General features: G+C 38.9%; 1 protein-coding gene across 1 annotated transcript in view; it reads right to left on the bottom strand.

Annotated features, from left to right (window-relative positions):
• Window positions 1-315: 315 nt before the first annotated feature.
• LOC133122424 (angiotensin-converting enzyme-like) overlaps window positions 316-10,929 on the bottom strand; it is a 147,058-nt gene continuing 136,444 nt past the window's right edge. Inside the window, exons 25-27 of the mRNA XM_061232388.1 lie at window positions 7,083-7,205; window positions 1,166-1,380; window positions 316-959 (exon numbers count right to left, since the gene is read on the bottom strand). Coding sequence (XP_061088372.1) covers window positions 766-959; window positions 1,166-1,380; window positions 7,083-7,205 — 532 coding nt within the window. The 3' untranslated portion in view covers window positions 316-765. The remainder of the gene's footprint in view (window positions 960-1,165; window positions 1,381-7,082; window positions 7,206-10,929) is intronic.

The following is a 10,929-nucleotide window of genomic DNA, read 5'->3' as shown; positions in this document are numbered from 1 at the left end:
TATGGTTTCATACCCTTGCCCTGATCAATGCCTTGCCACAATTTTATCACGGAGGTTTACAGAGAGTTCATTGGGCTTCACGGCTTGGTTTTTGTCCTGACATGCAGTGTGAATTGTGGGACCTTATATACACAGTTGTGTACAATACAGTATGCAAAGGTGAAGGGGTCTGAATAAATAAGACCACTGGTCGGACATTGTAATCCAATGCACTTTATTTATGATCCTACAGAGTTAGCAAAAATATTTAACATAGATTTTTCCCAATTTCCTCATTGTGCATGGGGACAATGTACATGCCAGGCACGTTTGCACAGATGATTGATACTTTTTTGTTTATTACCCTTAATGCTTTTTCTGCTGTTTCACCATTCATTCAAACAATTGATGTTTTGCCTATTTTATACAGTCTTTTCCCTAATTTGCAGGACTGATTTTAACCAAATAAGTATAGAAGATGCATACATTATTTTTTTCTTATTCTACAGTTTATTAGTACAGTTACCAAAATGTGCAAAAAAAAAAACAAAAAAAAGAATATATATATATATATATACATATATATATATATTTCCTGACTGAAACTGGGATTGACCCCCCTCCACCCATCATTCAACAATTTAAAATAAATTACTGCTTCTTTGCAGTTTTCACATAAATGTATAGAAATATGCAGGGTATCAAGAAGAATATTGTAGACAGATTAATAAAACCGAAACATACAAACATTCACAAGCCTTGAACAAGGAGAGAATGAGTTGGCTCTCACTCAGCCCTTGGTTTCAAGTCCATTGTGGAGGATGACTTCCCATGTTTCTTAGATGTCCTGTTATTATATCCGAAGTAAATGGTGGTGACCAGAAACACCAGTCCCAGTATCAGGAGGACCCACTGCCCCACTACAGCTCCAGCAGTGTCCACACTCATCCCAAGGAAATCCACTGTGTCTTCTGTCTTACCTGATAACGTGTATGAAAAAAGTTTATTAATTTTGCCCAGACACCAGTGGAAGACACATTTCTCACAAAGGATAATTACTGATTATCATAAACAAGAATAAACAAGAAATCTTTCCTGAAGAGATGGAAACGAGTAAAGTACAGATCCCACCAATATAGCTTCTAAAATAAATTATTCAAGTAAAGGGTCCAGATGACTAGATTGCGAGTAGTGGGTGGTTGGGGTTTAGACTTACTCTGTGGTCTCCAGTCATAATCAGGCCAGCCCAGCTCTTCTTGATTTTTTTTGTTCTCCTCTTTCAGCCATGTGCTGAGAGGCTTGAAATACTCCATCAATGGCAGGGCAGACATGTGAGGCTGACCTGTGATCATGGCCATGGCCTCTGGCCATGGCTTGCTAAAGCCCAGCTTCATCACATCACTGCAGGAAAGACAACACAGGTATTTGTACAGCACTCTGTAGCTGCCAACATAATTAACGCATTTGTATGTAAGCTTGTCAGAACAGGGATCTATAGTAGGTTGATAGGTTGCTGATAACATGGCAGAAGGCCTTTGTTTAAGTGAATGTCTATAGTCAACCCAGTACCCCAGACAGTGGTACAATTTCTGTACTCCAGCACATTGGATTTGAAATGAAACAATGATTATGAGGTTAAAGGGCAGACTGTCCATTTTAATTTGAGACTGTTTATATCCATATCAGGTGATCTGTGTAGGATTTTCATCCCTTCTTGCACACCCAGTGTTCACTTTATTAGGTGATTGGCTGATTAAATATTTGAATGAACAATAAACACCCACATACGATAATTTAATATGTATCATCATGCAATGCTGGTTATGCATCTCTCCCTCAATGGAATTGCATTGTGGCTATCACAGCCTATCCATTTGAGACATTATCAACAGTTGAGACATTATCAACATTCCACTCAGGAAACACTCTTTCTGTATTTCACAAATATTCGTAATGCAAAAATGAAATGGGCAGCAACTCGACATTAGCTTAAGGTGAATTTCATTCCTCTTTAGCAAATGCCAACAACAACAAAAAGACTTCTCTCAGCCTTAAATTCTGCACTTATCATTGTAAAGATGGTTGATTGTACACTGTAATCATTTGCATTAAGCTTACGTTAAGAGACTGCATAAAGGAAATAAATCCGAAACATTGTAAGATTGCCTGAGCTAAATACCAGATCATGCACACCACATCATGATCCGCCATGTAGAATGTCCATTAAACTAAACTGTCCATGATCGTCTGCTTTATTTTATGTAGAGAGGAATTGGCACAATTGTAATATTTTTCACTTCTTATTCAATTACTCATCATCATGTCTTGGAAGAAATTGATTAGAGCGAGTGCTAAATTGGACTGAATAAATGCATGGTCTACATGGAATATACAACGTTACATTAAAAGTTACTGTGGCTGATTCATTTTGAACAGGCGGTTGGAACTAACGTGCCCCGGCTGCACCAGTAGCCTATGTTGCATTTACATATGAAACGAGAGGACAAATAAAGTTTATTGTATTAATCGCTGGAGGTAACTGATTCCCTCCAGACAAAATCAGAGGTACATTAAAAGGTCTTACTGTACTGAAAAAAAAACTCATTCCCTTCTAAATGCTTTTACAAAGATGGCTTGCTTACAATAGCTGAGCTTATTTCTGCTCTCTGAGTGATATTTCACCAGGTGGTTTATATGTGTTATCCTCCTAAATTAACCTTACTTTTTATCTGGAGTTGTGTTTAAATAGAAACAAATGAAAAAGGGCTGCCCCACTACTATCAGAACCTGCAAGTATGTCAGACCACTGTGGATTAGTGTGCAAATACATGGCAAGTGTTTTTGTGTAGGAAGAAAAATTCAACCAATCAGACAATTTTCTCCAGTCTCTGGGGTGAATAGATCCTCCCTGAGAGTATTCTATGTCCTTGATAGAATACTCTGACCATTAAATTGAATGAGAGCATACTTTGGATTGACAATTTGATCAGCAGATCATATGGATTTGTTGTCAGTTGGCACGTATTTCACGTATTTCAACGTATTTCTCAGTTCAACATAAGAATCTCTACTGCTGAGATTGCTTGTCATTTGGGATCAACAAGGGTACCTGGAACTGTGAAGGGCATGATAACCTAACTGTAAGGCTGCACAAAAACACTAAAACACAGCAGGCCATCTTAAGGCAATGATTACAAGGAAAACCTTTGGAGACACAAGGATTGACCTACATTGTGATGACTAGAGATGGAGGGAAACAACGATGCATAACAAAAAAATAAAGAAAAAGGGACATTTCGAAACATCTGATCCACTGTGTTATCTGATCCACTTTTACTTTACGCTTTTAATGACATTTTTGTAGATGTGCTGTTCGAGAACACTTCATTTGACATGCAGTTTTGTATGGCCAGGTGGATGAGTTTTGCATTTGCGTTGAGGGGCAGAGGGAATGTTTTGATCACAGTACATGAAAAGACTGTGGGGGACACCGCTGTGCCAACGGGACGGAGAGCCCATGGAGATGCTTGGCCACACTACAAGAAGCTGCATGGAGACATTCTTGACAGTATTTTCAATGAAGTGCAGAAACGGTTTAATGATCCCAACATTTTTCCCTTCTGGACCCCCAAAAGTTCACCAGCTTTAAGACTATATTCCCTGAACTTCAGATTTACAGGGAAATAACCCATCTGACCTCCTTTTCTAAGATGGAGGGGTTTTTTTTTGTGGGAGGTACCAAAGGCCCAGTTCTGATAGGCACAGTTAGCTACTGCATTTTTTTATATAATGTATGCATCTCCACTGCAAGCATACAGTGGCACCCCTAATAAATCTTGCGAAAAGTGCTGTAAACTAAAAGATTATAGTAATTGACACATTCATTTTCTAACATGCGTAAAGTAGTAAGCTTTATTAATGATTCAATGGAATCAAGTCCTACATTTTTTTAAATAAAAAATTATTTCCACAAAAAACATGTTGCACAATTATTGGCATCCCTGTTTTAAGTCTGGAGAATTGTTTTTACTTAACCATTTCTGTGTGGATTTTCATGTATGCTTGGAGTCATTGTCCTGTAGGACAATCTATCTACAGTCAAGACTCAAGACCACTGTTGTAATGTATGGTTATGTGCGTTACTGTTACCTTCCTGTCAGCTTCCTAGCAGAGGCAACCAGATTTTCACTGGTACTTTGTTTAATTAATTGGGCCATTGATCATAAATGGTACCCCTGGACCACTGGCAGCAAAACATCTCCAAAACATCAATGACCCACCGCCATTTTTGACAGTAGGTATGAGGTTCTTCTTGTATGCATTCCATTTTGCCGCCATACATGTTGATGGTGTGTATGGCCAAACCATCCCATTTTCGTCTCATCTGACCAAAGCACTCTCTTCCAGTCATAATTCCAAAGAGAATGATTGGCTTTATTGTGCTCAGTAAGGGCTGTCTTGGTGCCACTCTTCCAAAGAGTTTGCTGGTATAGAGGTACCATTGTATGTATTTTATTCTTGAAGTTTGCAACCATTCCATATGTTTTATTCCTTTTTATTATTGCACTTATAGTGATAAGTGGTATTTTTAACCATTTATATATATTTTTGTCCCGATTACCTGACTTGTGATTGTCAATTACCATTGGTGTTTTCTGATTTGCCAGTTCATGCTGATCGTTGAAGCGATTTTGTATGCTTGTTACATCATTTTTATACTCTAGTGAAATAGATAGTGATGGAATGACCCAATACAGTTATTTTAGACTGAGATTAACTCAATTTAAGTAAAATTGTATTGCCAATTTTACTTTGTTTGATTTTATTTACAATAATTGTTAGGGGTCAATTATTTTGACAAATGGAAAAAATTAGATTATAAGAAACACTGAAACATGAGAGTAAATGTATTGAAATAAAAGTGTATAGTTTTTCCATTTGTTTGAACATTCAATATCGATCATTATCCATGTTGTTTATTATATGCAGCCCTTTTTTCTCTTTTTTAATTAAGGGTGCCAATATGCTTCAGCCCAATGTATGCTGCTGTATTGTATCAAATAAAGTTGTGTACCTAACGGATCTCTTGCAGAGATGTTAGGTACACAATAATATCATCTGCATATAAAGCTTCCCTACCATCTCCTTTATGTTTTCATGCTGACGAATAGCTTCAGCCAAAGGCTCCATACAGTTGGAGTAATTTAAAATGAGTGCTGAATTGCAGAATTCAATGCAGAATTCTCCCAAGGATTATTGTGGATTTCTGCAGTAACTGGTTGAACAGTTTCACTCCATATCCTGTAGATGGCGATAATGTACCACAATCAATCACTGAAAATCCCAAGGTCTGTGACGTGTGGAAGGCAGCAGCTTTTAGATCGAGAGAAGTAACAGTGGCAAATTAGCTAGCTAGCTCAGTAGCATAGCTACAGATACATTTGATAAAAATATATTAAGAAAAACTGCCTGTAAAGAAGTATGCACATATAATCTGTGGTTATGGTGGATCTGAACCCGCTGACTGACCTGCTATTTTGGGCTGTCTTGGGCTCACTGAATGTGGAGTATTCTCAGTACCATGGATTCGCTGATTACAGAAGTACACAATTTCCTGAATGCTTAAAATGCTCACAGATTAGTAGGCATGCAGTAGGCTAGACAGATCTCACTGCAGTTTACATTTAATGTTGACAGTTTACCAAACAAAACCGTGGCAATTCGGGAAATAGTTGTTCTTAGCCCTGAAATTATTTGCTCAAAATTACCACCATCATTCCATGGTCAAAGTCAGTTAGATCACATTTTTTCCCCATTCTGATAGTTGAAGTGAACATTAACTGAAGCTCCTGACACTTATCCACATTGTACGCATTGCAATGCTGCCACACAATTGGCTGACTAGATAATCGCATTAATAAAGTAGGTGTAATAAAGTAAAAATGTTCCTAATAAAGTGCTTGGTGAGTGTAAGTTTATCATGTTAAAATATAACCTGTAAAATGTATTTAGAAGTAAAAAGTATAAGTTTTCTGTTATTGTTCGTTGTTTATTCTGTTCAAAATTGACAAGGAAAAGCTGATTGTCCTGGTAGAGAAACATATTACCCACAGAACAAGGGCTATATTACCAACAGTTTTACTCTGTAAAAAGACAACATTGAAGTATTGTTGCCTTTGCTGTTGGAGCTTCTCATATTTCATTGAAAAGTAAACTCAAGACATAGTTACTACAGTAATATAGTACCTAATTCAGTTTATATAGCCGACACAAACTATATGCCACAGAAGAGTCAAATGTAGCCGTTGTACACCGTGTGTGGTGTAAAATTGGGATAATTTGCAGATACATGTAGACCTTCTCTGCGTTTACACTATATATAGGCCATTCAGGACAAAGACCTGTGTAGGCTAGAAAGATATTTAAGTATAGGCTACTTAGCTACTTAAAACATAAAAATTAGAGGGCTATGTATAATGCTGTAATTAAGCTGGTGAAATCAGCAAGCAAAATGTTTGATTACAACATGCTTTTACCACCTGAAAAATGTTTGATTACAAAGGAGGTAATAAATGGCACATAGACAGAATCATTACAGAGGTGGAGCAGACCGTCTGCCTCTGTCGAGTCCATTTAAAAATACAAACAATCTTGCAATAAAACCGAAAATATACAACATTCCGAATTGATTGCTGGTTTAAACACCCATTCAGAATATGCATATTTCAACCAATTTGTTTTTATCATGGAAAATAATGCAGATATAAGAATTCATGCAGTTATTTTTCTTGTTACAATTGTACCTCACCTCTGCTACAAATGTCTTGCTCATACTGTATGTCTACTCTCCAATTTTAACATCTGCATCTGTACTAGCTATTTTACCTATTTAAAGATCTATGTATGTTCATCATATTGGCTCATCTCTTACTACAAATTATTATTATCCATCACAAGCCATTAAGTTCAAAGAGTGGATTTCAATTTAATTTCAGACACAAAACGGTCATTGCTAACTATTATCGAGAGCAATTTAAAGGTCCAAAGGCAGGATTGTAAAGGCGATTTGTTCCTAAATAAAAGCAGATGCATGTAATACTCACCCAATTAGTTTCCCTGCAGCCTTTGACTTGTAGATGTCGCAAGTGTGGAGTGGGCCCACGTGATTGGCTGCGTTACATAGAGCTTGGTGGAACTGGAACTGGATTATGAAGCTGACAAAGTACCTGAAAAGTGAACAGGCTTTGTTACATCTACTGGTCCATGTGAACACCAGGCGGCGTTGGGTCACTAATTTACTGCATGGTGCTTCATGTCCATCATCTCTCATTCTTAAAAGAAAGTTTATCCAGCAAATTTAAGTTGAGCTCTGCTAAGGAGGTACTAAGTTGTTCCTAGGGACTTACTAGGTAGTTGCTAAGGTGTTACTAAGCGATTGCTAGGGTATTACTGGGTGGTTGCCATGCATTAATTCAACAGCTTATTTGAGAGGGGTATTGTGTTGCTATTTGCATAATGCAAGTCAGTTGGTGCAATGAAAGTCTATGACTTTTTAGACTCAGGTCCGCTGAGCTACTCCCCACAAATGTGACCCGGCACAAGCTTCAGATACCTGTCTCACATTTGGTAATTTCACAGGGGAGGTGGAAAACATGACAAAGTCACTATCCAAATTGAGTTAATCCTCTTAGACCAACCAGGTCACCGGCAGGCAATAAAGCACTTCTCCTGTTTTAATGTTAATAAAACAAACATTTCTTAATGGATTTTTCGTCCATAAAAAGGCATTTTTATGCATTCAAATAGGGTAGGATTACCAGAGATCTATCTAACATGGTCCTGAACCTCTATTTTGAGGAAATTCCAGGCATTACCTTGCCATATTCCTGCCTATTAGTGATTAGTTTCACTTTGGCTATGAGGTAATCAATACCCTTGTGCTGACTAGTGATTCCAATGGTCTGCTGTGTGTGTTCTGATTACCGATGAAGTTCAACTACTTGTCTTTCTATTTAAGTCCCACGTTTCTTTGATTCAGGGCTTCTGTGTTGTTTTCCAATTCCCATTGCACATTATGTTTTTATTTTTCCATTTGTGTACTATGTGAGGTGTAGGGACTACAACTTCCACATTCCCACAGGAAAATTCTGCGACGTCCACCACGAATGACGTCTAACTTGCTTCAGTCAATCCCGTAATGGTGGGAGCAATAAACGGTCCCGTATAAGAGCAAGACACGTTCTTGGGATCTCTCTTCTGTCTCTTCTGCTTTCTCTTCTGCTTCTTCTCTTCGACGCACCCTTTTTGGCCATTCGCTTCAGCTCATCTGCTCCGAGACTCGGACAGAGGCTGAATGCTGCACAGCGCACTACCAGGCCTACGGACACACCCAGTTACCTCGCGGTAACTTCATGGCCTATAGCGAGTGGAAACTGGTGTACGCGGAACGCTACATCAGTTTACCCCTGCAAAGCTCACCAAAGAACAACTGCAACGTACATCCTTCCAGCAACCGAGTGGACCAGACGACAACGCGCGGCTAAGACGCCCCAGCCTGCGCATCTCTCCAGGACACGCATTCACAGCACCATCGCGGCTCCTATAAGGACAGCATGTCTTTTGGATCCAATGCGTATGGACTCAGTAAGAGAACAAACATTCAGGCATAGCTAGTGTTTAGTTTAGTCTTAACTGTTTTGTGAATCTGTGTTTCAATATTTACCATCCTACCATTGTAATGTGTTTGGTTAGCTACATATATATGTATGTGAATTGATTCGCCGTCTTTTGCACATAGAGTAAAACTACGCAAGTAGTCCCTTCTCACAGCTAACTCTAACTCATTACCACACCCAGAACTCTAGCTTACTCAAGCTAGCTACTCCCACCTTTCCTTTGTTCAAGTGACACGCGCGCTCACACGCGCCCACACACACACACACATACACGCCCTAACTTAACCTACTAATTAACCCAACTAAATTTCCGTTAGTTTATCTGTTATGTGTTTGTATGTTTGTTTAATAAATATATTTTATTAAACCCCGGTCTCCGTTTTGGAATCGCATAGACAGGAGAGCCGAGTTAAAGCAGTCTTTCAAAGAACTTCCAACCTTCAGGTTATCGGTATGTTTAATCATTAATATTGTTTTTTTTAAAAATAATTTTTATCCGATTTTTTCCCTTTCCCTTTTTCTCCCAATTTGGTAGCCAATTGGACCCCGTCTGATTCAATTAGAGCCAGTATTAGATACACCGCCCACACCCCGTCCCTCGGCGGCCAACGGGAGAGCGACACGCCTTCTTCAAGCCGTCTCGCCTCCATTACATTACATTACATTGTTGGCATTTGGCAGACGCTCTTATCCAGAGCGACGTACAACAAAGTGCATACCCATAACCAGGGATAAGTTCGCTGAAAGACCCTAGAGGGAAGTACAATTTAAACTGCTACCTGTACAACAAAGATAAGGACAAGGGCCATTTTTTTTTTCTTTTTTTTTTGAACAAACAAACAAACAGAGCAAAAGTGACCAAAGTTAACTATCCAAACACTGCTTACCTAGCCTCCCAAGCTGTAACCGTGATTCCGAGGCACCCGAGGTGCTTGTTTCGTGCGGCGATCTACTAACCCTGCCAAGTCCCTCCCTCTGGAGCAGCGAGCCAATTATTGCTGCTCCACGTGAGCCAGCCAAACTTGGCTTTTGGCAGGACCGAGAATCGAACCCCGGTCCCCGGTGTGCAACTGCAGCGAACTGCAACCGCGAGTCTGCTGCGTCTTAGCCTGTTGCGCCACCGCGGCTCAATATTGGTTATTTTAATTATTAATTAAAATACTAAATTTGTGGTTAGATATTTCTGATAACAGTAATTTTATAAGACTGATTACTTTTCGCAGTTATACTGCTACATAACATTAACTGGCGCCCCGCTTTCGTAGAGAGTAAAATCCCTACGTTATTTGGTGGCCCGTGCGAGGACCCCACATAATTTGGAGCCCCGTGCGAGGACCCTACAAAATCTGGAGCCCCGTGCGAGGACCCCTACAGAGGTATGTGACTGACGATAATCATTTACCTGTTTACCTGTTGTATATATTGGGCAGAAATTTTAGACAAATGACAGTTGGAAGACGGGATTCCTCTAGGAATTGAGACAATGTTAGCAGCTTCCTTCTGTCTAGAACCAAGTGTTAGAGTTTTGGGTTTATTGCACCATTTTCCGCACGCTTGCTCTCATTGGCTGTTTGTCCACATTTATCTTTCTGTAGACACCAAGAGTCCACATTTTTGCACACAAAGTTTTTTTTTTTAAATGCTCTGACACGTGCATAGGTCAAGATAATGTTCTCGGTGCTTCATAAATTTCGGTTTTTGCCAATAATTATCTCTTTTTTAAAACATTTTTGTGTAGAATTTCCAGACTTGGTTGCCCTGACCAATGATATCTTGTGTTATCAGAAAGTAAACCAATATTCCACTTGCGTTCTGAATAAACTCCACTAATTTTGGCATAATACTTGACTAATTTAATAATGACTAATATAATTTGTATTTGACCATTTATAAACATTTATTTATTGAACCTTTTCGTTTTCATCTTTCATCTTTCAAATTTTATAAAATACCTTAAGCCTGCGCTTGATAGAGTATGTTATTTTTTCTAATGCAAGGCCAATCGAAAGCTCTTTCAGCCACAGGTTGATGGATGGGCAAGACACACTTTTCCAATGTAGAGCAATCAGTCGTTTTGCATAAATTAAAACATAAATCAAGCATTTTAATTTCATGCCTCCTCAGGGACAAACCGTCAGGGTAGAGGCCCAAAATACACAATTTAGGGCAGAGAGGGATATTTTTAGAGGTGATGGAGGATAGCAACCTAAGGACTTCCTTCCAAAATACTTGCAGTACCTCACATTCCCAAAGACAGTGAAATAATGTGCCCTTA

The sequence above is a fragment of the Conger conger genome, chromosome 2 (assembly GCF_963514075.1).
Source record: "Conger conger chromosome 2, fConCon1.1, whole genome shotgun sequence".
Lineage (NCBI taxonomy): Eukaryota > Metazoa > Chordata > Actinopteri > Anguilliformes > Congridae > Conger > Conger conger.
The sequence above is the reverse complement of the archived record's forward strand: the minus strand, read 5'-3'. Positions and strand labels throughout refer to the sequence as shown.